General features: G+C 37.7%; 7 protein-coding genes across 7 annotated transcripts; 2 read left to right on the top strand and 5 right to left on the bottom strand.

Annotated features, from left to right (window-relative positions):
- Positions 1–710: 710 nt before the first annotated feature.
- Positions 711–2319, bottom strand: EV154DRAFT_431115 (peptidase C1B, bleomycin hydrolase; the record flags this gene model as incomplete). The annotated part of the gene is made up of 4 exons (XM_051596583.1): positions 711–1280; positions 1354–1814; positions 1890–1976; positions 2055–2319. 4 exons carry the CDS (start codon positions 2317–2319, stop codon positions 711–713), a joined length of 1383 nt encoding a protein of 460 aa, XP_051451517.1.
- A 315-nt stretch (positions 2320–2634) lies between these two features.
- EV154DRAFT_607314 (uncharacterized protein) lies at positions 2635–3589 on the bottom strand. The gene is made up of 4 exons (XM_051607604.1): positions 3532–3589; positions 3406–3457; positions 3241–3315; positions 2635–3171 (listed from the first exon to the last, which is right to left on the bottom strand). The coding sequence occupies exons 1-4, from the start codon at positions 3568–3570 to the stop codon at positions 2711–2713; spliced, it is 627 nt and encodes a 208-aa protein (XP_051451516.1). The 5' UTR covers positions 3571–3589; the 3' UTR covers positions 2635–2710.
- A 536-nt stretch (positions 3590–4125) lies between these two features.
- EV154DRAFT_528583 (uncharacterized protein) lies at positions 4126–4624 on the bottom strand. Its single transcript, XM_051603600.1, has one exon. It carries the CDS (start codon positions 4582–4584, stop codon positions 4207–4209), a length of 378 nt encoding a protein of 125 aa, XP_051451515.1. The 5' UTR covers positions 4585–4624; the 3' UTR covers positions 4126–4206.
- Positions 4625–12599: 7975 nt separating this feature from the next.
- EV154DRAFT_579468 (uncharacterized protein) lies at positions 12600–16370 on the bottom strand (the record flags this gene model as incomplete). The annotated part of the gene is made up of 9 exons (XM_051606587.1): positions 12600–12610; positions 12684–12804; positions 12871–14141; positions 14213–14661; positions 14729–15300; positions 15360–15979; positions 16078–16167; positions 16226–16270; positions 16328–16370. 9 exons carry the CDS (start codon positions 16368–16370, stop codon positions 12600–12602), a joined length of 3222 nt encoding a protein of 1073 aa, XP_051451514.1.
- A 1713-nt stretch (positions 16371–18083) lies between these two features.
- On the top strand, positions 18084–20052 carry EV154DRAFT_101364 (uncharacterized protein). The gene is made up of 4 exons (XM_051593852.1): positions 18084–18858; positions 18940–19818; positions 19896–19912; positions 19981–20052. Exons 1-4 carry the CDS (start codon positions 18223–18225, stop codon positions 20006–20008), a joined length of 1560 nt encoding a protein of 519 aa, XP_051451513.1. The 5' UTR covers positions 18084–18222; the 3' UTR covers positions 20009–20052.
- Positions 19986–21309, bottom strand: EV154DRAFT_473681 (uncharacterized protein). The gene is made up of 2 exons (XM_051597941.1): positions 20649–21309; positions 19986–20583 (listed from the first exon to the last, which is right to left on the bottom strand). Exons 1-2 carry the CDS (start codon positions 21187–21189, stop codon positions 20096–20098), a joined length of 1029 nt encoding a protein of 342 aa, XP_051451512.1. The 5' UTR covers positions 21190–21309; the 3' UTR covers positions 19986–20095.
- An 816-nt stretch (positions 21310–22125) lies between these two features.
- On the top strand, positions 22126–25682 carry EV154DRAFT_528576 (Dolichyl-phosphate-mannose-protein mannosyltransferase-domain-containing protein). The gene is made up of 13 exons (XM_051603599.1): positions 22126–22522; positions 22611–22679; positions 22765–22838; positions 22921–23072; positions 23157–23265; positions 23345–23688; positions 23762–23857; positions 23918–24119; positions 24192–24463; positions 24525–24655; positions 24718–24892; positions 24972–25299; positions 25370–25682. Exons 1-13 carry the CDS (start codon positions 22154–22156, stop codon positions 25587–25589), a joined length of 2541 nt encoding a protein of 846 aa, XP_051451511.1. The 5' UTR covers positions 22126–22153; the 3' UTR covers positions 25590–25682.
- The last annotated feature ends 99 nt before the right edge of the window (positions 25683–25781 follow it).

The following is a 25781-nucleotide window of genomic DNA, read 5'->3' as shown; positions in this document are numbered from 1 at the left end:
TTACATAACGAGATTACACACATACAAAGGGGGTCAACACCCAACGTGACCAAACCCATATCTTGCAGATTGCAAAAAGAAGAAAATAAAAACCCTAAATCTGCATAACAAAAAAAAAGAGACAGAGAGATACAATTACAAAAAAATTTGTTTTTTTATAAGCTTGGTGTCATTCATAAAAATTATCATCCCTCCCTCCTCCTTAATATCACAAAAATAACATACTCCCCTTCCATATGCATGATGATGTGATTTATTAGTAAAAAAGATATATTAAACCTAAAATAATTAATACAAATTTCAAACTGACGAAAGTCTTGATGCTGGGTGACACCAAATGTCATCTCTTTGTAAAAAAAAAAAAAAAAAAAACTTGGTGTAACACCACTCGTGTTTGACAAAACCCAAAAAAAAAAAAAAAAAAATAGACAACAGATGCTAAGCAAAAAGTCTTTTATCATATGTGTGTAAAAAAAAAAAAAAAAAAAAACTAATTATAGTGTTTCCCTTTTTTGTCCTATCCTCGAGTAAATGAATTAGAATAGGAAGAACGGGTCTTTAAAAATAGAAGGTTTTCTCCCCGTCAAAAGGAAGAGGCCATTCTAGTCATGCGTGCGAGCCGAAAAAAAAAAAGATCTGTTATTGACAAAGGGATCTGATTTACTATTACATAATTTTTATTAATCTATATCTATACATGGAACGAAAATCTACTGAGGACATGCTAAAGCGCCCATAGGATCATAAGCAGGTAACACAATAGCCTTTTCATCTAATAAATCCACCAACTTTTTAGGAACAACTGCCTTTTCAAGTACAACCTGGTACACAAATTCATTGAACCATTCATCGCTCATGATCCAGAATCCCTTTTCACCCGATGTCTCTGACCAACTGTTCTCCACTCTCCATCGTACAGGGCTATTATTCTTATCCAAGTGCACACCCGTAAACATCATGGCATGTGTCATGGCACTCTCACCATACAACAAGCGTTGAGCCTTGGACATACTGAAATCCACATTGAACGTGAGCTTATAATCAAATACTTTGGTATCCATGACTCCCGTGTTGCGGTTACTGAATTGTCCTACATCACAACCAAACCATACGGGGTTACCAGACTTGAGTACGTCCATGGCAAGCTTCTTCATTTGGGAAGCAGTGGTATTGACATATTTGATGGGGTCTCCACCTACCACGTTACCAAGACGAGCCACAGTGTAAGCACGAGCATAAGGGTTACGAGGATCATTGATAAGGGACATTGTATGAGAGATCTGTGTTATGTAACAAAATGATGAGTAAGAAAAAAAAAATGGGGTTTCATAACAAAAAAAAAAAATGACTTACAGGATAATCGACCACATCCTTCATGAACTTTTTGGGAGTCATGTTGGAGAGCGAAACACACTTGTTATTTTTATCAATGACTTCCCAATCAAAGCTAAGGGGAGGTTCGCCTAAATAAATGACCATGATACGATAGATATCCTGCATCATTTCTTCCTTGATGACACGAATGGTATTCACGGAAAGACCATCACGAAGCGCCTTTCGAATTTGAGAGGCAAACTCTCTTAATTTGGCGGTGACCAACCAATTGAGACGAGCAGTGGAGGAAGAGGCGATGGTTTCGGGATAGGCAGTTTTGGGAACAATACCGTATTTTTCAATCAGATTAATAAACATTTGCCATTGTCCGCCATCACCGACAGGCGAGGTTAAAAGGTATTGTACTACGCGATCATTGATATCTTCCTCAGCTAAATCAATCATATTTTCAAGAAACCAGTTGGCCTTTTCAAGCTTGTCTACAAAAAAAAAAAAAAAAAAGTAATTTTTTTTTAGGGTCAAATGTTCGTGTTGTTTCGTCAGTGCGCCTTTACCATAAAAGAAAAGGAAATTTTGACTCAACTCAAAATCCTCGTTTAATCTGTATTTACGAATCACGGCCAAGCGGAGAACATTTGTGCCTGCGATATATATAAAAAAAAAAAGATAATTCAGGTTATACAAAAAGAAGAAAGCTTTTTTTATGTTATTAACCTAACCTGCAAAGATCCAACAACGACCACTTTGCTTTTGATTGGTAGCCACACCTTCGACATCCAATTTGACATTAAATACATGACGGTTCTTGAGAGCCACGGATGGATTGACCATGACTTGGGTAGGATCGCTATTCATGATGGCGTTCATGGCCAAGGCATTCTTCTTATCATGCCAAAAATGTTCCGAGAATTTATCAAGAGCACGGGGTGTCAGACTAGCATAATGATCCTTGCATTGTTGTTCACTCAAGTCTAAAATTGCCATGGATTGGCTCAGATATTTTTCCTGACTGGAGGTGCAGGTCATGTCTTGTTCAACCACTGCATTCATTTCTGCACGCTTTTCATCAAAGCTCTCTGCATGTCTTTCTGAAGATTGATTGGCTCCCATTTTTTTTTTTTTTTGTCTTTAAGAATAAAAAGAATATATACATAAAAAAAAAAATTAAGAGCGTTTAAATAAACACCCCCCTCCCCTTTGTTGTCTCCGAATCAAAAAAAAAAAAAAAAGTTGACATAATTGACAAGTTGTCCGTCGGTAATGGGTCCGGACATCTCTCTCTTTTTTACATGCAATAGCGGAGAAATTGCGTCTTTTATTATTAATAGCTTTTTTTTTTTTTTTTCTCATTGGAGGGGGAGGGAATAAGTCATTTTTAGAGACATGATGAAAAACAAGTACGAAAGAAACTAGAAATGATGGATCTGGGACTTGACTCTATCATGGGTGTATCTTCTTCCCCCACCATTGCAGTAGTAGTAAGAGCAGGAGACTGACTAGCAACGGAAGAATAATGAGAAACCATAGAAGCTCGATGACTGTATGCATGTAAGGAAGAAGGCGCGGGAGAGAACAGTTTGCGTTTCTCAGCAATGTAATGATCTATATTTATCTTATCTTCCTCTTCTTCTTCTGATGATACTGAAGACATATCAGATACACTACTATCATCATCATCTTTCGTCTCATCCTCATCCTCATCCTCTTTCTTCTCATCTGTAAACCCTCTTTCCCTTAATAATGCTTGTGTCCATAACAAGTATAAACTTTCATCATGATTATTTGAACTGATGGTGGTTTGTGATGGTGTAGCAGGTCGAGCCTCTTTCAGTGTTTCTACCATTATATATATATATTAGTTTTCTTTTGTCTTTTTTTAATTTTTAAAATGTCTTTTTTTTTTACCAAAATAAGGGGCACTGGTAGTGCTTAAGGAGCCATAGTGAGAACTGGAACCTTGTACGGTAGATAGATCTCGGACTATGTAGAAGGAGGGTTTAATACCATCTCCACACATACACACACACACACACACACACAAAGAAAATAAATCCAATTTTTTTTTTTTACCTTGTGCCTTCTCTATCGATGAACAAGCGGGTGTAGGTGGCAAATGTGAAGTCTAGGATGTACAACAACAACAACAGAAAAGATTAGATGGCTATGCATATTGTTAAAATAAAAAGCACGGTTTACATTAAAAGATTGATAAATAGGCACAGCAGACGAAGACATGTTTAAAAGAGTTTTTTTGGATAAGAGAGAGAGAGAGAAAGAAGGAGAGGAAAGAAAAAGAAAGGGAAATTTGTATTTTATACAAGAAGGGAAAAGGAGGTGTGTGTGTGTGTTTGCTTGTGGGTTATGTAAAACTTGTAGTCTCATAACGTTTAAAAAGAGAACTCCTCCCCCCCCCTTTCTTTCTCACTAAATATATATTTACGCCAATTGATAATCCAACTAATAACATGATTCATGAGTCTTTTTAAAAGATGTACTTTTTTTAAAAATTGTTGTCTTGAAGAGAATGATCCCATGAACACTTTTTTCTAGGTGAGTGTGTAGATCTTGTGGGGGGCGTACAGAATTGTATTCAGGTACGGGGTTTATGAATAAGCCCTTCTGATTGTTAATAGCACACGTGTATGTATATATATGCAATCAAGGGGTGTGTGTGTGTTGTATGTGTGTGTGTGGGGATTATATAAGAGCCAATCGATTCCAACATGAGGTGCATAAATCCATAAAAAAAAGTTCCATCATGATGGTATCATTTGTCTTCTTTAAGGGTGATTTCGTTTATAAGCTATTTTTTTTTTTTTATTTATTTATTTATTTACAATAATTTTTCGATTGTTTTAATTTTCTAATATTTTAGGCGTCAACAATGGGAAGCTTTGCCTTCTTCTTGATATCGCTGTAACAATTTCCACATAAATGATGTAAGAGCTTATTGCTTCCACAGGCAGGACAGGATGTGACGTTTTCTTTAATGGGTATACCCTTGTTGGAAGCTCTCATACGCTTCTTGGAGTGAGATGTCTTCTTCTTGGGTGCAGCCCAAAGAATCGCTTCTAACCATGTAGGTACTTCAAACGTGTTACGGGTCACACTCTCGCTAGACACAACTGTTGTTGCTCCTCCATTGAAAAATAAAGGGCTCACCGACAAGCTTCCAAATCGTGCGCTTTGTACCTTGACTATATTCTGTGTGTTGAAAACACTTTTGCTGGAAATTAAACGTAAACTCATTCTAATGAAATAAAAATCTTGTTAAAAAAATAAACAGGCCCCCTCTATATAAAAGAAAAAAAAAAAAAGCCAGTGGCTCATTTAACTTTTAAATCACCGCCCCTTATACCTGAGTAATGTATAGGCAATGTAATGTTGGCCGGGAATTGACAGTCTCTGATCGTAAGATGTTGATTAGAGATATATTTAGACTGGTTTCAGGCTGTAGCTTGAATAGAGATACGTTTTCTATAGTGTATTCTAACGGATTACGTCACAATGAAGTCGAAGTTTCTGATATATGTCTAAGTTTAATCCCTTTTGAGTCAAACTGGCTTATCCTGCGCTTTATTCTGAAAAGGCTAATAACGACCAAAAATTATAAAATGGAAAGAACTATTGTTTTATTATTGCTGTGTAATTCGTTAATAAACTCAATTGAGTTACACAAAAGATCTTTTAGCTAAGCTCAAATTCTTCACAAGGATCCTACTTAAGGAGAGCTAGGTACGACGCCTCTTCTTCAGTATTAAGGAATTTGAACCAGGGTTTTCTTCAACTCCTCCTGTACGGTCTTCACCTAATTCAGCTTCTGCTACTTCTTGTGGTTCACCTTCTACAACCCATTTTCGATATAACCAGTTATCTTTCGGTCTTTGTAGAAACAGTTTGATGTCATTAGCATGGACGGGGCTTGCAACCATAAGATGCCCATCCGAAATCACATACACGTTATTAGGTAATTTTCTTTCAATACGGTACGGTCCAATCCACTTGCTACCCAATTTCCCTTTGCTTATATCTCCTACTGTATGATTGAGTACCATTACTTGGTCACCTAATCTAAATGATCGAACGGACACTCTTTTAGCATCATCATAGTTTCTAGCTTGAGTTTCTTTGATAACCACTTGTCGCTTTACAGCTTCTGATAACACTGAATCATTCAATTTAATAATTTCTTCCAATCTTTCTTCCAACTCTAACATTTCATAATCGATTTCTTCATCTACGCCTTCTTCGATATTATTAATCATGGTTTGATCCTGTATTTTAGTTGTGTTCATTCTACTTCCGGTCTCCATCAACAGAACATCTTCACCTAAGTCCTTGATTTCTAGACAATCCGCAATTCCTCTGGGTTGCCGACCATGCAAAAGGAAAAATGGTGTGAATCCGTGTCCTCCATATACGCTGGTCCTGACGACATAACTAGCTGCTGATAACCAAGTAACCCAACTTCCGGGATATTGTGCACAGATCTTCTTTAACAATAATTTAAGGGTTTGGATTACTCTTTCAACCTTTCCTTGTCTCTGAGAATGGTTTGATGGACCTAACGCTAGCTTGATCCCATATTTAGACACCATTCTATCGACTATGACATTAACAAAATGCGTGCCTCCATCACTATACACAGTTGATGGGATACCGAATCTGCAGATCCATTCGTATAATCCAATGACGGCTATATCTGCCTGTGCTGTTACGCATGGGTGACATTCTACCCAACCGGTGAACATATCTATCAATACAAGTACATAGCTAAAGCTTCCAAAAGACTGTACGTTAGGCAATACACAAAAATCCATCATTATTTCGGTCATAGGTCCGTTTAGTGGTGCAGGTATAGACATCATAGGTACCACTGGCGCATTTTTAAGAGAATGGGCTTGACATATGTGGCATGTTTTAACGTATAACCGTATATCCTCGTAGTAATTAGGCCAGTAAAATTTTCGACTGACGTTGGTAAAAGTTCGAGCTATTCCGGCATGCCCTGAGAGCCAATGATCATGTATATTTTCTATTACTTTTCTGACTTCCGCTTCTTTAACTAAGATTCTGTCACCATATTTCTCGTCCTTCTTTCTGTAAATACGATCGTTCTCTCCGATGTAATAATATCTAGCCATGGCTCGTATTGCATTCCTTTCCTTTAGCTGGATATTTTCTCCAAAGGTTAAAGTGTTCAAAAACTGATACAGACATCGATAGCGCTCCTCCGATATTCCATGGAAAACGTCATCGTTAATCCCTCCACTTATGACATTATACACAGGTAAGTAATTATCTGTAATAATTTCTTCAGAAGTAGGCATTTCCATTAAACCTTCCTGATCAAACGGCATTCTAGATAGGCTGTCTGCATTCCCGTTTTGAGCCCCCGGACGATAATACACCGAAAAGTCTAATTCCATCACACTAAGCAACCATTTCACTACCCTCGGATTGGACTCCTCCTTGATTTTCATTAAATGCCTGAGAGATTGGTGATCTGTGATGACCTTGCATTTATTACCTAACAAATAATACCTATAGAATTTCAAGAAGTAGACTATAGCCAATAGTTCCAACTCCCATATTGCCATTGTTGTTTTTTCTATACCTATCAATGCCCGACTTCCATAATAGATAGGATGTAGGATGTTACCATCATCTTCATCAGCCTGAGTCAATATTCCAGATATAGCCTTCTTACTGCTATCACAATACAGAACAAATTCACGGTCGAATCTTGGGTGTGCTAGAACAGGCTCGCTACTCATCATTTCCTTGCATTTATCGAATCCCTTTTGCGCCTCTTCGTCCCAATTAAATTTGACGTTTTTCTTTAACAGTTTAGTCATCCCGCTAGTAACCTCAGAAAGCTTTGGAAAGAATCTTCGATAATATTGGATGCCTCCTAAAAAGGTTCTCAATTCCGACACATTCCTAGGTCGAGGCCATGACATATATCGCTCTACTTTGGAGTTATCCATCCTGAATCCATTAATTCCACACATGTATCCCAATATCTTCAGTTCCTGGTATCCGAACTTGCATTTCTTTAACGACATGGATAGACCCACTCTTTCAGCCATACACAAAATTTTGTCTAGTTGCTGTACATGCTTCTCAAAATCTGAACTGTATACCACACCATCATCCACGTACATCATGAAGTAGTCAAAGAGTGCTTCCGAAAACGTCCGGTCCATACATCTCTGCCACCAAGCTACACTCGAATGCAATCCCATAGGCATTACGCACCATTGATAAATTCCTAGAGGGGTAATAAACGCTGTATACTTTCTTGAATCCTTATGTACCGGTAATTGCCAAAATCCTTTTAATGCATCCATGATAGAGAAATATTTAGCCTTGCCTAATTGGGTGAACAACATATTAATATCAGGTAATGGGTAAGGGTCTTTCATTGTCACCGCATTTAGATTCTTATAGTCAATGCATAACCGATATAGATCCTTGGTTTTAAGCCCTGGAGCAGTAGAAGTATATCCTACAACATTTCCATCTTCTAGTATAGCCTGTTTTCTTCTCTTGGTATCACCGACTCCAAATTTCTGTCCAATAAGATGTTCCATGTTATCTTCTTCTAATGAATCTTCAGCCTCTTCAATGAAATCTTGGATAGTGGTGTTGTAAATTTTACTACCAGGCACTTTCTTGACATTGGACAGCGAATTTTTATTGTCTGATATTACAAATGGCTTGGCTTTTCCTTTGAATTGTATCTTCTTCTTCTTATGTCTCTTTTCTATATCCGAAGGGATCAACACCGTTCCAGCAGCCCATTCACTATTGGGGTCCGCAGCCTCGATTTTTCCAGTGCGCAATAACTCCTGTAGTGTTTCTTTAAGCCATAATTGAGCGTCATGTGGCACAATGTACGCACGAGATCGTTGTGGTTTCGCATCAGGTTTCAAGTCAATAATGTAAGGGTCAGTATTTAATGTTTTTATTTCCTTAAGTGAACTAACAAATACGCTCTTATGCTTATGTAACACATTTAAAATCTCCCTTTTTTGCTCGGGCATTAATTCGGGGTTGATGTCAAAATCACCGCAATCTATTTCTTCAATAACAGGTTTTTGCTCGGTTTGCTTGACATTGTTGACCTTCTTTACACTGTCATTTTTATTGGACCATTCGCAGACAACAGACGTAACATAAGACTGCATGTTGTGGTAATAGTTATTCTTGCTGATAGCTTCGGCAGGTAGATAAACGGGTGCGGTGGAAACGGAAGGCATAGCTTGGTCGCGTGGGTTTTCCATCATTTCTGCCAGATACTCTTGAATAACCTCTACCTCGGTAACTACATTTTTTTTTGTCTTGATACTCTCCATTGATAATTTATCGTCGCCAGCAGGAGTAATTATTCCGATAGCATCACCTTTCTTTATCATTACCTTTTTATTAGTTGCATTAGCAATAACTGTTTCTGCTACTCTGGTGGTATGGATAATTGTCGGGCACAACATTACGCCATTTACTGCACTGGCATATGCAGGAACAAGCATGTGCACCATCTTAGTATTATCTAAGACTGTAGGTTCCGCGTATCTGAGAGCTGCGATGCTAATCTCCCAAGGATCCAGAATCAAGTCCTCATTCAACTTCACTATTTTGTCACCACTCTCCCCACCTGATAATACTATCTGCATTATTCTATTGCTATTACCCAATTTTGACGCCGTAGGATTTATTCCAGTTCCCTCGTGCGTATCGATAATAATTTGCTCTACTACCACTTCACTGTCGTCTTCATCTAAGATTTCGAAAATCAATTCCTTACGAGATACATCTAACATGGCGTGTGCTCCTTCGAAAAAATCAATACCCAAAATCAGGGGGAAGTTATCTAGATCTGCTACGATAAACGTATGGCTGACTTCTAATTCCACAGAAAACAAAATAGCAACATTTCGTATTAACCCCATGGCGCTTTCCTTAGCCCTTCCTGCAAAACTCAACGATAGTCCAGGCACTTTTTCGATACGATTTTCCCATTGTAACTCCTTGACTACTTCATACGGAATAATAGAGGCATTTGCACCAGGGTCCAATAGCGCATCGTAATCTCCTTCACCTATAGACATTTGAACCACTTGGAGTTCAGTACCACTAGCACCCGGATTGTTACGATCTGTGAATGATTTTGTGAAAATCTGATTTCTTTGTACAACATTATGGATATTATTGTCTACTTTCCTTACGGGATTGACATCAGCTAGCGTCGCCGTAGCTAACGATGATGAAGCATCGCTGGGAGTGGCCAATGTCGGTGGCACTATTGTTCCACTAGTAACATTACTAACAGATTTATTACTAGCAAAACCTAAAGCTTCTTTCGCTTGTTGATTGTGAGATGGACACAAGAAAAGGAATTCCGCCAAAGGAAGGGTCACCGTCAAGGACCTCAAGTATTCCGCAGTGTTGAATTTTTGGTCCAGTTTACCTTCTTTGTTGATCAATAAGGGATGTTTCTTAGTAGCTTTGTTTACTTGAGATGGCCGTGGTAATCCTTGAGCTAATGCTTCCTTGTCTAACAACGCTATCTCCTTCTTTCTAGCACGTGCTTTAGCTAGTTGGATAGCTCGTCGTGCACGTTTCTGAGTCTCCCATTCTTCAGCGGATAACATATCAACGTCTTGTTGCTCAGTTTCTCCGTTTACTGCATTTATAATATTTGTAGGATTTTGTTCACTGGTTAAGGTGATATTTAAAATTGGGACACCGTTACCTACTGGCGGTGTCCTTCCCGAAAATCCTGGTTTTGTGCTTGAGTTTTTCTTGGCTTTCTACATCCACTAGCTGTGTGATTCTCATCACCACAGTTACCACACGAGGACGGACAGTTTCTTTGTATATGGCCTTCTTCATTGCAGTTGTAACATACTCGAGATGAAAAGGATCCAGAGTTAGTGTTGCCGGTCACTGAGGATCGTGGAACTTTCAAGGTATCACCATTGCCTTGAGCTTGTTGATTAGCTACTTCTTGAGAATTACCATTGGATTCTTGCACTCTTCCATTATTGTTACGGGGAGCGTAAGTGGGCTTTCTAACATTCTCACTACTAGATACATTGTTAATCTGTAACATATTCATGTTTTGTTGTAGCTGAAAAAGCTCCCATTGCTGCTTGATGGTGTGTAATTGTGCGGTGTTTACGTTATAAATATCAAATCCATTACTGTTACTAGCGGTACCATAGGATGTATTACTTCCAAAGCCGTTGTTCATCAAAGGGGCCAACGAGACACGTAACTCTTCTCTCATAATCCAATCTGCTTGAGCTAATTGGGCTCTCAAATCTTCTAATGAAGTAGGTGCCGCACGTAAGTTCCTTTGAGTTACCAAATTTAAATTTTGTACCACATCTGCAACTAAAGTACTCTCTTCGTAATTCTCTGTTTTGTTAAACTTCTTGAATAGATTTACTTTTTCTTTAATATAATTAACTGCATCTTCATTAGGGCCTTGCACTCTTCTATTGAAAGCCATTCTAAGCCTGTACTTGGTGGCGTTAGTTAAAAAGTGATTGACGAACATGTACACAAAGGATCCTTCTTGATCTTCGGAGCCATAAGCAATGTCTGACCAACTCGTTCTGCGAAACCATGATAAGGCAGTATCTCGTAAGTGAGATCCAATCACAGCGATTTTCTCTTTGTCCTGAGCACTAGTAAGAGAAGAGAATGTGGGTAGATAGGATATTTGTTCTAAGAAGTCATAAATACTTTCACTTGTATCTAGATATTCTCCACTGAAGGGGATAATCATAGAACCTTGTACACTATTAGTTAAATAAACAGGCATTGGACCTGGATACATCATAGGCATGGGTTGAGGGTACATTCCATACATTGTCGGGTTACTCATAAACTGATTGTTCATGTTGTAAACTTGGGTTGGGGATGCTTGGTTAGTGAGATTTTGTTGTTGAACCTGTTGTAGGAACTGTTGAAACTGTTGTTGTTGTTGCATAATATTTAAGACGAGCGGTTGTATTTTTTTACGAAAGGATTGTTATTATTTAAGTCAAAGCGCCCAGCTACTCCACCATGTAATGTTGGCCGGGAATTGACAGTCTCTGATCGTAAGATGTTGATTAGAGATATATTTAGACTGGTTTCAGGCTGTAGCTTGAATAGAGATACGTTTTCTATAGTGTATTCTAACGGATTACGTCACAATGAAGTCGAAGTTTCTGATATATGTCTAAGTTTAATCCCTTTTGAGTCAAACTGGCTTATCCTGCGCTTTATTCTGAAAAGGCTAATAACGACCAAAAATTATAAAATGGAAAGAACTATTGTTTTATTATTGCTGTGTAATTCGTTAATAAACTCAATTGAGTTACACAAAAGATCTTTTAGCTAAGCTCAAATTCTTCACAGCAAGATCTTTGACGGAGTTTATTAAATGATAGTATAATAAACAGAAATAAGAGAAGATTACAATTGTCAGAAAAGCAAAAGTAATTATCTAGAACGGGTTAATAAGTGCAATTACTCTCAGGCTTTTACACGTATTCAATAAAAATAAGAAACAGAGGATCAGATACAATGTACAATGATTAAACGAAGCTTGTTCGACAAAAGCTTAATAACCCAAAATATTTTATAACTGAAAGAACGATGATTTATTTCAGAGTGCGGATAAACAGAATTAAAGCCCAAACTTTCTCAGTCCCCAGTGCCAAAATCCTATTCTTCACTACTCCTGTAAAGTCACGCTATTCACTCGAAATATTATGCGAGAGACATGTCTGGGGGGACAATCACTCGGAAAATTGAGTCACCGGATCGACCGGAATAACCGACGTAGCCAGACTGGCTTGTCGGTATTTATTTGATAAGTCATACCTTTTAAACGAAATGATGTTAGTATCTGTACAATTATATGTGTTTACCGTCGCCATACTTATGTGTATTATAAAAGGTACGCCTAAATGGCGGAAGCGGCTGAGCATCGATCGAGACTATGGAAGAAAAACCAATTAACCCAATGTTTTTTGCACCGTTTTGATCACGGTTAATGGTTGTTGATTTTGAAGAGATTCTTCTTGGGCACTCCGAGTTGTTGCAAACTACTGCCCCTTTGAGCCTTTTGATTTTGCCGTTTCTCCTGACAAGTTGCTTACTTGTGCAAGAAAAACATGAGCTGCATGTCACTGTTGACTTGTACTCATCAACCACCGCAAAACTGTCCAATTCTACACTTTTTAGTTGTGTTATAAAAGGGTCTAAGCTTCTTCTAGTATGACCCTTTATGTAAGTCGAAACACCAGACCAGTTTCCCAGAAATGATATGACGCTACGGTTTTTACCAGAGTTACCTAGAAGTCGGAACAGTTTCTGCCTATGTGAGGAATGCAGATGCTGGTAATATCTTTTCAGACGAATACTCCTAGTGACTTGACGCTGGTTTAGATACGACGGTGTAAGCTCCTTTTTGTTTTTTATTTTTCTTTGTCTCTGTATCATGTGCTTGGTGTCTAGTATAACGCTATTTACTCGCTTTGCCGTCAGTTCAAAGGTCACTTCATTTTCGACATCGTGGTCACAATTTTCCAGACTTTCCAGTGCGCTATACCTATTAATACTTTGAAACATAGAAGAAGATTTGGTTGCACTTATTGAAGCAGTTGTTACAACACCTGGATCTAAGCCTTGAATAATTGCTTGGCCTGATATGATGCTATTTTGTGATTTTTCAGAAAGACATATACCAGCTGTTGGGGTTGGTTCATTCTGATTATGTATCCCTTTGTTTAAGCAATACATTTCTGAGCTCTTGGTCTTAATTGATTTATTCAAAGAAAGAAGTTGACTGTATATTGCGTTACATTCCTTGCGGCTAGTCTTCAAGTTTCGATAGAGGTCTGAATCACAAGTCATTGTACCTAACTTTTGGTTTTTTCTAAAGGTCTGGCCAAGATCCATTCTAGTATTTTCTATCTCACGAACGTTTTTACTCAAACGGACTTGCAATGCTTTTTCTTCTTTGATTTCTTTGTGAAGACGTTCGACCTTCAGTTTCCTATTTTCTGTATTACTATCCAAAGAGGTAAAACTACTTGTAGAAGTAACGTGCGGCACTTCTTCCTTTTGCAAGTTTTTATACCCAAGAAAGTTTAAGCTGTACTTATGACAAAACTTAAATGAATACATTGGGGTTAGTTTTTGTTCCTGGATAATTCTTTCAATCATGTTTAAATTGAAAAAGTTTGAAAAAACCGCCTTCTTGTCCTCTATGGATTTGATTGTTGCCGAACTCGTAAACATATTTACACCATCGAGCTTGAAAATGTTGTACTCTTTAGCAAATAAAAGATATAAAGTCCTGGTATCAACATTGATAGACATTTTTTGCTTTTCTTCGACCTTCTTTGGAAACATTCGATTCTCCTTAAATCTTGTACCCGTCGGACCAACAAACTTGACCAGTGAGTTTCTGATTTTGCGCATCTGAAAAAATCTGAAAGCGTTTTTCTCATCTTTTTTACAACTTATTAGTCGTAACTCGTTGACTATTCTAGCAGAAGTGTCTAATGCATGGGCGGGTATAGATTCTTGCTTATCGTAATAAAGTTGCTTTTTGATATAGGCTGCGTCTACATTTCCTTCGATAGAAGGGGACGTAATCAACATTGTGCATACTGCACACAAAGCTTTAATCTCTTTGGCTGACAGGTCTTTGACATCGTTATCATTGGTATCTAACTCAGTAACATTATCAATTATTACTAAATCTTCGTCATTCTCATTAAAATCTTCGGCGTCTTCTTTGTGTAAAAATTATAAAAACGAAGCTTTTTAAAAACAATACGTATGACTGTGTCCCATTAATTATTACCTTCAAATTCGTTGGAATTATCATCTTTATTTACAGGTGGTTCCAAATCTGAACGGCCCCTCTCACAAGAATTGAAAACACCGTCGATAAGTTTTTCCACAACATGTATTTTGTTCAGCTTTCCTGCGTTATATTTTGCAATCGCGTCAAACAAATCTATCATGACCCTTTTTTGGTGTCGCTTTTTAACTGTTTTGGGGGATTTTTGTGAATTTTGTTTCTGCTTCTTTGATGCATGTGGATGGCTCAGACGATGGGATTTCTTCGGACAAAGATGCAAGCGTAAAATAAGGGTAAGTGTGACTCTCAAATCAGAAACAAATCTTTGATAGGTCCACATGTTTGAAAAATTGGTAAAGAACTGTTTACACGCAGAAACTAAAGTTGGTGTGGTTGTAAAGTCACAATAGTTTTCGCTTGATATTTTTCTTGATACGTAGTCAATCACCCTATATGACGAGTAAAATAAGTTAGGAATCACTGCTCTCAATATAATAATTAAGCATATCTACTTACGGGTGTTTATACTCGTGTGGTTTTTTTCTACCTACTGAACTGGAAAGCAATTTCCAAAAGCCTTTAAACGTAAATATATCACTTTGTTTTAAAAATGTTTCATCACTGTCATCTATAATCGCGATTTTCTCTTCGCCAGTTTCAATTTTGAGTGAGGGCAAATCAATGAATTGAAAATCAAAAAAGGTGCGCTCTCTAGAAGGAAGAATATCACCTGATGTAATACCGTCAACCAAAATCTCCGTTGCTTTCGAAAGGCCAGAACAGCATTTATCACAGATCTCTTGCAGATCTTCGAGCTTTTTCAAAAAGATGCTATAGTCCAAGTCTTTATTAATTACTCGTTTTAGGCTTCTACTGACTGTTCTATAAGCATTATCTTCTACATCTTGGTCTTCATTTTCATCGATTGCCGTATCTGTATCCTCAGGCGCACTATCTTGTATTGATGATTCTAAGTTTAAACCCATAATAAAGTCACTGATACATTTATCGATGCTGATTTTGCCAATTTGTTTGAGTCGATTGATTTTTTGTTGCACCCACAATGCTGACGTTGGTATATCTTCAAGCTTAACGGTCGGAAAGTGATTTTGCCTGATCAACTGCTCAATCTTTGTTTTTACAATACCAGAAGAGCCTGTTGGAAACTGTTTCGTTGATAAAGTTGACGAAAATTTTGTATATTTTCAGATAAGGTTTTGTGCTTGTCAATTTTGAACTTGGACCATTTCTTTTGATATAATGTGTTCGTTTCTTCCACAAGCAGCCTTATTATTTCATCATCTATGACAGAGGAGACACTTTGTCTCTTTGCTCTAGGTTTTTTCTCGTCTGTGGCTCGTTTTTTAGCTACAATATTCTTGAGAATTTCACTGGTGGGGGTGGTATCACCTGACATATCTTTGGGTCTGTTTTTGAGTTCCAATCCAAACCATTCAACAGTACCAGTATACGAATTAATTGATTTTAACACACCAAGGTACGGTAAAGAGCGGTCTTGACGGTGCTTGTTGTTGGGATGAATTATTGCTGGTTTGGACCTACTTGAAAAGCAGTAGATTGTATACCCATAGACTTGACTAAAAGCGTAAAGCAATAACATATCTTTTGGAACAGCAGTAAGATTTGGATGCCTATTTGAATGCAACACAAAATTATTCTCCAATTTTCCATTAAGAACCCCAACCAAGTATTGTATGGGTGAAGTAACCATCATTATGTCGATATTTTCGTCCATTTTTTTACGAACTACATGTATTTTATGTTTCTCCAGAAACTTGACAGTGTTTTTAATACTTTCATTAAAACTATGCGTATAATTATTAATTGCATTAAGAATATATCACGAAAACTGTTATCAATAGGCATGGTAGGAGAAGTAATGTTTATGTCAACATCTTGGCAAGAAAAACGAAGCAGCTGCTCATCTAGTTGCCCTAATCATAGACGCATTATAAAAACAGAAAATTATAGGTAAATGATAATTTTATGTACCTTCTCTACCCTTTCTCTTATCCAAGCGCTTTGTTACGGAGGATGCTTTAATTGTTTTAGGTCAGTCATCTATTGCTTTACTAGGAGCTAGTATCTACTTACGTTCTCCTGTGCTATTGTCGGATAGTGAATGTTTACGCTTCATTAACGAGAAGAGCACGAAAGAGAAACAATACATTGGCAACTTTGGGTTTTTTCATTAAAAAAACCAGTCTCCATTATTAATTTTATTGGTTCATACGAATGAATCTTTCCATCAGTATCAGTATCATAGCCAATCGTAAAATGTTATATTTTTTATATTATTACGATGCCTTTGTACAAATTACCAGATATACACGTATAAAAATACGGGAAAACGTATGTGTGGTAAATCGCATATGGATTAGATACAAAAAACAAATTCATATCTCGATATAGTTGATAACCGCATATAACTATTATCAAGCCCATAGGAAACTGCTAAAATACGGTCAGTAATTTAGGGTTTCACTGTAAAAGAGCAACCCGGGTAGATGAGGACTATATGTCATTGGCATCATTAGGCAGCCAAGGGTAAATATAACAACTATATATTATGCGAATCATTTCATCAATCAAAGCTACTGGCTAGACACCTTCATTTAATGACTCGAATACAACACCTCCAAAAAACGCTTCACCACCTTTTACGTGATCCGAATAAAGCGCAATTGTCATTTCATATCCATAATCATCTTTTGGCTATCTAAATTTCTGGTAGGAGTGTTTCTAATACTGAAAATTTTCGTTTCTCTTCTTGTATTCAGAAAGCAGATATTCAGGTTCAATTGTATCATGATGAAGTACGTGAAGCTCGCGAAGTATCTTTTGAACTCTCTCTGGACCAAGTTTCAGAAGGTCTGCAAATACTTTTGACATTCTTTCTCAGTAAAAAAGAACAACATAAACTCAACTTAAATTCAAGAGGGAGCTGTTCAATGATTTCTGGATCATGCGCATTATATGAAGCATCACATTTTGAGTCACAGCATCTATATTGCATTGATTTATAAAGCTAAAACAACTAGCATTTCAACTAAAAGAAGGGGGGGGGGAGCAATTTAGCATACACAAGGTATAAAAAACCTTTTCCTGCAACACCTGAACATATCCACAATTCTTCGAGCGTGAGGCTTTTTATTGTAGCCTTTTGTTCCAAGCTTCTTGATACAATTGTTTCTAAAACATCAATCCTCCCAAACCTTTGCGGGTAATCCAAAGAAATACTCGTGGTCTACATAAATAATTATATTTTTTCTTTAGGAAAGAAAAAAACGACACCAGCCCTATCCAAAAAATACGATTGTTTTATTCAGAAGAATATCGTTCGTTTATTAAACTTTGAAAGATCTCAAGATACTCGATCAGTACACTGTTGTCAGCCATCTTCCCCCGGTTGAATCTTTAACTGAAACCTCAACTAGATTCTTGACTAAATCTTCAATCAATTCATCGACTGGTTCTTAGACCAAAATGTGACATTGACATTCTTAAGTTTTTTTAACTACGAACTATCCCATATTTCTCGAAAAATTAAGAGCACTTAGGCAACTGGATTTGTATTTATGATTGCATCGTTTAAACTGTTGACAATTCTGTTTAATGTGGGTTTTTTTCTGTCAAATCGTTTTGCGGAAAAGAAACTTCGAGGCTTTGTAGGTTTTTCCAACTTTTCGCTTGGCCATTTAAAATTATTGTAAAACGCCAGGAGTTTTTTATATAAAAGCCGGTAATTTCACTGTATCCAATTATATTGTTTTTTACTAGCGAAGCAGTCCCCCCCGCGCTCTCACTCGAAATATTTTTTTTTTATTTCTTCATTACTATTTTATTTTCATTCAATGGAGAATACATTACCAAAGTCTAGCGTAAGGATACATACATTCGATTATATATAAAATAAAACATGTAAGACTCACCCCTCAAGAAAGCCTCTTGGTATTCCCAATGCCAAAGTAGCCGCTGGTTCTCCCAATATGGGACAACCCATGAGTTCCTCTTACGAAAACCGTTGGTTGTCTGCCGGCGATGACTCGAGCAAAAAGGGTTCTCCCCTCATCCACCGTCGAAAAAGTATCACACCTACTATTACTGCCTCCTCTGCTGAAGAGAAAACAACAGGTGTGCCTGTCAAAGAAAAGAAGGACAAGGTGCCCGCTAAAGAGAAAAAAGTCAAGGAAAACACTCGTCCTCATAACCCAAACGCACCTCCTCCCAAGAAGGCACAAAAGGACATGACAAAAGCAGAGCGTCGTGCTTTACAAGAAAAGCAAAGACAAGCTAAAGAAGCTGCCTCGAAAGACAATGACCACAAAAAGAATCCTGCTGCTGCTGCTGCCGCTGCCGCTGCCGCTTCTACTGCGGCTTCAGCTGCTCCCACCTCTGTCTCTGGTATCGCCGGTGCAGATTCAGAAGCTGCCAAAAGAAAGAAGAAACCTACTCGAGATCAAAATCAAGTACCTTGGCTTCTTCATTTAGACGTTCCCAAGGTCTCGGAAGCTTTGACAAAGGACCTTCATCCTGCTGTACTTCAACTCGGCTTGTATTTCTCTGAATATAAAATCGTGGGTTCCAATGCTCGTTGCGTTGCCATGTTGGAAATCTTTTCCAAGGTAATTTATTACCCCCCCCTTTTTTTTTTTGACGTGCATCATTTATAAAAAAGAGTTCTTATTTTTTTTTTTTTTTTTTAGGTTATTTCAGATCACAAACCACCTTCCGACGCCACTTTCTCTCGACACATTCAAAAGCATTTGGACCCCCATATCGCCTACTTGCTCAGTATTCGACCCATGTCACTCAGTATGCGTGAATGTATTCGTTGGTTAAAAAAGGAAATGGCCGATATTGTAGAAGAAGACCCCCCCTTGAGCGATGATGATGCACGTACTCGATTGACCGAACGTATTGGTCATTTTATCCGTGAAAGAATCACCATGGCCGATCAATTGATTGTTCAGAACGGTCTACAAAAGATCCAAGACGGTGATGTGATCCTGACTTACGCTAAATCATCTGTCGTTGAAAGTTTATTATTAGAGACCAAAAAGAAGGGGATTGATTTCAAGGTCATTGTGGTAGACAGTCGTCCCTTATTTGAGGGTAAACATCTCTTACGTCGTTTAGTAGCGGCTGGTATCGATTGTTCCTATCATTTATTATCCAGTGTCTATGTCGCACTGAAATCCGTTACCAAAGTCATTATGGGCGCCCATGCTCTCCTGAACAATGGTGCTGTGTACTCACGTATCGGTAGTTCCATGGTAGCCATGGCAGCCAGTGATAAACAGATCCCCGTCATGATTTGTTGTGAAACTTACAAGTTTGTCAACCGTACTCAAGTGGATTCGTTCGTCTTGAACGAGTTGGGTAATCCCGATGATTTAGTCAATACCAAATCTATCACGCATACACATTATGCTAAAAAACAGGATGAGAATGCCGTTTTAGCCAACTGGAGAGAACAACCCGATCTCAGATTACTCAATATTTTATACGATGTGACTCCCTCAAAGTACATTACGCTGGTGGTCACTGAAGTGGGTTTAATTCCTTGCACATCTGCACCTGTTGTAAGTTTTTTTTTTTTTTTTTTATATATATATATCTCGAATATTAATCTCTCACTTTTTTTTTTTAACAATCATAGATTTGGCGTGAATACAAGTAAGTGTTATTTATCTCAATGGGAGATGATTTTTTTTTTTTACTAACATCCAATACTTTTTTTTTAGCGAGGAATTTGGCAAACGTGTAGCATAAAAAAAAAAAAAAGAAAAAAGAAAGAAAAAAAAGAAACCCCCTTTTGTAGATTAATACAGCAATAAATATCAATTTTTTTTTTTTTTTTTAATTATCTTCCTTGTACTTTAAACCAATCTCCTTTCTCCAAGCATCCATAGCGATGCTTTGTCCAATGGTATCTTCCCAGGTCATGTAACGACACTCATGTTGACCATTCAATACAGCATCAGCTACAGCATCCGCCTCATAGGCAAACAGATTTGTCTCCTCCAATGGCACAGGAATGATCTCCTTCTCTTGACCATACTTTGTATATTCCAATTCGACCGCACCCAATTGAGGTAAATCGGGACGCCATAAATTATTGACCTTGACAGATCCTTCACTACCCAAGACCTCGACACTACAATCACTATCGGAAAAGATACCAGTAAAGACTTGGGCGGTCACACCATCCTCGAATGCGAGACTGGCATTGGACCATTCATCTACCTTTGTATCGGGTTGGATATAGCCTGTGGCCTTGATTTGCGTGGGGTTGGCAATACCCTTCTTTTCAATACCAGCAATCAAACGACAAAAAGACATGGGATCTAGCAAGGAAAAAAAGATGGTTAGACATTTTAGCTTTTTAGCTTTCTTTAATAAGAAGACTCACATCCGCCGATATCAAGGATGGCACCTCCACCCAATTCATTTCTCCAGAGTCGGGAAGAAGGACCCAAGGATCTACCATCAAAGGAGAAATTAGCACGAATAAATTTGACCTTGCCAATAGCACCGGACTGGATCAAATCAACCAATTTCAAGGTTTGAGGATGACAACGGTACATGTAGGCTTCCATCACAAAGAGACCTGCTTCTTTGGCGGCGTCCAAAATATGTTGTACTTGAGCATGCGTCATGGCCATGGGTTTCTCAATGAGCATGTGCTTACGGTATTGGACTGTGGTCAATGCCAATTCGTAATGATAAGGGTGAGGTGTACAGAGATAAACAATATCGACTTGGTCGCAAGAGAGTAACTCTGTATAAGACCCGAAACATAACTTTACCCCGAATTCTTGGCCAAACGCTTGAGCGGTTTCCAAGGATCGACTACCGACGGCTACCAAGGTTCCCTTTTTGGCCACTGCAAGTGCTCTAGCAAATGTATGAGCAATATTACCTGTACCAATGATACCCCAACGTAACGACATTTTTTTTTTATATGTATATAAAAAAGATAAAGAAGAGTGTGAATAAAAAAATAAAAAAAAAGTTGAAAACACGAGACCCCTTTTTATCTATTTTTTTTTCCAACAGGGTTTTCTTGTAACACACCCCCCAACCCTCCCAATACATAATACCGTGTGAGCCCTGGATTACGTAAAGATCGGGAGTTTGAAACAAGCTGGTAACAAAAAAACACACACACACACTGTTGAAGGCTGATTATTTGACAGTCCAAGTTGGTTTTTTATAAAAAGAGAGTGGGATAAAACATGCCTGTTTACCTCTTTTTTTTTTTTTTTTTTGATTGTGGAATGCCAAGCGATAGATTTTCCACCACTCTATATCTATTTTCAAAAGGCGCCTCATTAAAAAAAAAAACTCTTTAAGGGATCAGAATATAAAAACTACTTGGGAGGCGCCTCATCATCCTCCAGTGAATTATACTTTTTTGGGTGGGTGTTTACATACTCTTTTAGTCTATTCCATCTCCTTAAGATAAGAGTGTATGTGGTCCTTACCATTATCTTGGTGAGCCTAATCTTGAAGGATTCTTTATCGTATCTGGGGGTGCAAAAGAAGGGAGGGTCCTATTTGGCCCATGTCTTTTTTTTTTTGAAGCGTGAAAAAAAAAATAATAGGAAATGCTTTTTTTTTTATGGTCGTGCTTTTGATGAAAAGCATAGAATTCTTTTATGAAAGTTCACCTTTAAAGAAAGTTTTTAATTTATGATGGATGGTCATAAAAGGAATAGCTCCACACGCCCAATTTTGTGCCATGGCGAGCGCTACATTAAAAAAAAAAAAAAAAAAACCTCTTTTTTTTTGAACAGGCGCCGTCTACAGGCCATCATAAACACAGAAAAAAGAAAATCTGTATTTTCTATCTCTCTCTCTCTCTTTTATTTTATTTGCCAAAAGTGTAAAAAAAAAAAAAATAATAATAAGAAAATGACGTTGGATAACATACCACCAGCGTATGGGTATTCTCCCGAAAGAAGCGATTCACTTTTACATCGTACACATCAGGAAGACCATGTACCTGTGTCCATGGAAGAAAGTGGCTATACCACAGGTCTGACAAAACACACCGATACCTTTCGTAAACGTACCCATCATTTAAAAAGAGTCGACTTGGACGAGTACGATAGTTCAGATATTGACTTGTTTGACCACAAGTCGTCTAAATTCAGACAACGTAAAGACATTCTCAAACGAGCATCGCTTAAACGAGATGCCTATATTGTCTTGGCCATCACTCTGTGGGCTGCTTACATTCGTCTCTACAAGATTGCTCAACCTCCCTCTGTTGTCTTTGATGTAAACCTACTCTCTTATTTTTTTTTTCATATGTAAAAAGACTGTGTACTCATATCAACCCCCCCTTTTTTTTTTGTTGTTGTTGTAGGAAGTGCACTTTGGAGGTTTCGCTACAAAATATATAAAGACTCGTTTTTTTATGGACGTGCATCCACCCGTAAGTTGCAAACACTCACCCGATTATTTTAATTTGTTTGGATTTAACATTTTATACTCATATGCAAAAAATACGATAATTTCAGTTGGCGAAAATGTTAATTGCACTTGTAGGTAAATTGGCTGGTTTAGATGGATTTGATTTCAAGGATATTGGAAAGTAAGAGGAACCCTCCCCCCACGACACGATGTTTATATATATATATATAAAATGAGAAAGAGAGGCTCATAAAGAATGTTAGGGATTATCTTGAGGAAAATGTACCGTATGTGATTATGCGTGTATTTTGTGGTATAACTGGATTATTAGTGGTACCGATTGCATATCTGACAGTACGTGGTGCTGGTCATTCAATTGCTGCTGGTTTAGTAGCTGCTTTTATGGTTTGCTATGGTAACAATAACGAAAAAAAAAAAAATTAAAATGTGGATTTGCCCCCCCCCCTCTCATTCTTGTTATTTATTTGTGTACGTGTAGAAAACGGTTTAATTGCTAATAATCGATTGATCTTGTTGGATCCACCACTTTTGTTTTTTACCGCTGCCACTACGCTCATGTGGGTCAATTTCCACGGTCAAAAGCGCAAGTAAAGCATCACTCTTTCCATATATATATAACACATCAAGTATGTTAACCCCCTCTCTCTTTTTTGTCCATCCCCATAGACCGTTCACATTGTGGTGGTATGTATGGTTGGCCATGACAGGTCTTGGATTAGGTTTGACTGTCAGTTGTAAATGGGTGGGTTTATTCACAATTGCAACGATTGGCACGTCAACATTGAAGGGACTCTGGGAACTTTGGGGGAACACGCGTGTTTCCTCTTCGGTCTTTTTAAGACATTTTGGCGCCCGTGCCCTCTGCTTAATTGTTTTACCCGTGGCCGTGTACCTCCTCATGTTTAGGATTCATTTCCATATTTTACCTAACAGTGGCGAAGGAGATGGATTTATGTCACCCGAGTTTCAACAAACGTTGGATGGTCATACCAGTATCAATACGCCTGTTGGTAATAGCTTATTCTCCCCCCTGCATTGCCTTCTTTTTTTTTTTAATTCACTTCTTTTTTTTTTAAATCCTAGATATTGCGTTTGGTTCCAAAGTGTTTATTCGACATGTGGCAACGCGAGGTGGATACCTTCATTCTCATCCTCATAATTATCCCACTGGCAGTAAACGTAAGTTTTTTTTTATTATTATAAAAATAAAATAGAATGCCCAATCTTTTTTATCTGTAGAGCAACAGGTGACGTTGTATCCTCATCGTGATGATAATAACTGGTGGACAATTACTAAAGTCAAAGACGTGAATACAACGGATATCGAGTATATTAAAGACGGTGATATTATTACATTTAAACATGCCGATACGAACAAACGTTTACATTCACATGATATCCGTCCTCCTATGACAGACATTGAATATCACAATGAAGTGAGGTAGGTAGGGACCGTTACACACACATGGATGGGATTAGCTCATTCCTTTTTTTTTTTTTTAAAAAAAATCAGTACGTATGGTTTTGAGGATTTCTATGGTGACGAAAATGATCAATGGCGTGTAGAGATTATCAAGGGAGAAAAATCCGATCCTGAATCCACCAAACGATTGCGTACGATTCATACAAAGTTTCGCTTGATTCATGTCATGACACAATGTGCACTTTTCTCTCACTCTGTGAAATTACCCGAATGGGGTTTTGAGCAACAGGAGGTCACCTGCATTAATGGCGGTAAAATTGCTAAAACTGTGTGGTATATCGAATCCACCGAGAACAATCTCTGTAAGTCGTTCGTGTGTGTGAGTGAGTTAACTTAAGTTTTTTTTGCTAACGATTCACAAAGTATCGCCTGATGCGGAAAGAGTGACTTATAACAAATTGGGATTCATTAAGAAATTTCTTGAATTGAACAAGGTCATGTGGGATACCAACAGTGGATTAACCTCATCGCATCCATACGATTCAAGACCAGAGGTAAATAATAATTATAATTTTTTTTGTTGTAGGTCTCTAAAACTAAATTGTCAATTTAAAAGTCTTGGCCACTCTTGCGTCGGGGTATTAATTTTTGGTCCAAGGATAAGTTGCACCTTTATTTACTGGGAAATCCCTTGATTTATTGGGCTACTTTTACCTCCATCTTGGTCTGCATCATTCTTAAATCCGTCTTTATTATCTTGGACAAACGAGGCATTCAAAAGGACTTTGGAGGTAATAAAAAAAGTAAAAAAAAAAAGAAGAAAGAAAGAAAAAAAAAATGTCTTTATTGACACACACACTTTTTTTTTAGATCTAAGGAAGTTCTATGATGAATCAGCTGGTTTCTTCCTAGTTGGGTGGTTCCTTCATTATTTCCCATTCTTTTTAATGGGTAGACAATTATTCTTGCATCATTATATGCCAGCCTTATATTTCTCTATCCTCTTGTTCAGTGTTGGATTCGATCTCTTGACCATTCGTCTTGCTAATCGTAAACGATTGATGGCAGCTGCTATGCTGATCTTTTCTGTCATTTACGTCTATCGTACATTTATTCCCATCACCTATGGTGAACCCTGGACACAAAATCTTTGTGAAGAAGCCAAGTGGAGATCCACTTGGGATTTCGACTGCGCACAGTAAGTTCTTTTTTTGATCCTCCCCCAATCCGATGTGTGTACTAAAACCTTTTCCTTTTTCTGCGCCAAGGTATCACCATGATATTGAGAGTTACAAAGTAAAGAAACCCTTAGTCATTGAAGGATTTAGCAAGGTAAAAGATGCTGTGAGTTCATTTATGGGTAACCATGAACAACAGGCTGAAGTCATTGGTGGTGTAAATATTGTGTCGGATGCTGCAGATCTTCCACTTGTAGTGGAAGAAGCCATGCTAAATACTGAAGAAGAAGCCATGACTGGAACACAATAAACTTTTTTTTTTTTTTACTCTCTCTCTCGTACCACATGCAATAAAACATCGATCCCTTTTTTTTTTTATATTTTATTTCCATTGTGAGAAGAGCATATGTTTCCCTTTTCATATATTTCATTCCCCACACCTTTTTTTTTTCTTTTTTTCTTTTCATCTTTCTCTTTTCTCTCCCTCTCTTTTTTTTTTTTT

Source organism: Mucor mucedo (genome assembly GCF_025094135.1).
Source record: "Mucor mucedo strain NRRL 3635 chromosome Unknown EV154scaffold_183, whole genome shotgun sequence".
Classification (NCBI taxonomy): domain Eukaryota; kingdom Fungi; phylum Mucoromycota; class Mucoromycetes; order Mucorales; family Mucoraceae; genus Mucor; species Mucor mucedo.
This window is presented reverse-complemented; position numbering and strand designations above follow the sequence as displayed.

Bases quoted from the DNA above. Each gene is read 5' to 3' on its own strand.
- EV154DRAFT_473681 (XM_051597941.1), bottom strand. From the start codon at position 21,189: ATGTCGTTACGTTGGGGTATCATTGGTACAGGTAATATTGCTCATACA. The intron at 20,584-20,648 runs GTGAGTCTTCTT...TTTCCTTGCTAG, and splicing joins CATCCTTGATATCGGCGGAT to ATCCCATGTCTTTTTGTCGT.
- EV154DRAFT_528583 (XM_051603600.1), bottom strand. From the start codon at position 4,584: ATGAGTTTACGTTTAATTTCCAGCAAAAGTGTTTTCAACACACAGAAT.
- EV154DRAFT_528576 (XM_051603599.1), top strand. From the start codon at position 22,154: ATGACGTTGGATAACATACCACCAGCGTATGGGTATTCTCCCGAAAGA. The intron at 22,523-22,610 runs GTAAACCTACTC...TTGTTGTTGTAG, and splicing joins CTCCCTCTGTTGTCTTTGAT to GAAGTGCACTTTGGAGGTTT. The intron at 22,839-22,920 runs GTAAGAGGAACC...AAAGAATGTTAG, and splicing joins GATTTCAAGGATATTGGAAA to GGATTATCTTGAGGAAAATG.
- EV154DRAFT_101364 (XM_051593852.1), top strand. From the start codon at position 18,223: ATGGGACAACCCATGAGTTCCTCTTACGAAAACCGTTGGTTGTCTGCC. The intron at 18,859-18,939 runs GTAATTTATTAC...TTTTTTTTTTAG, and splicing joins TGTTGGAAATCTTTTCCAAG to GTTATTTCAGATCACAAACC.
- EV154DRAFT_607314 (XM_051607604.1), bottom strand. From the start codon at position 3,570: ATGTCTTCGTCTGCTGTGCCTATTTATCAATCTTTTAAT. The intron at 3,458-3,531 runs GTAAACCGTGCT...TGTACATCCTAG, and splicing joins CTATTTATCAATCTTTTAAT to ACTTCACATTTGCCACCTAC. The intron at 3,316-3,405 runs GTAAAAAAAAAA...CCTTCTACATAG, and splicing joins ATCGATAGAGAAGGCACAAG to TCCGAGATCTATCTACCGTA.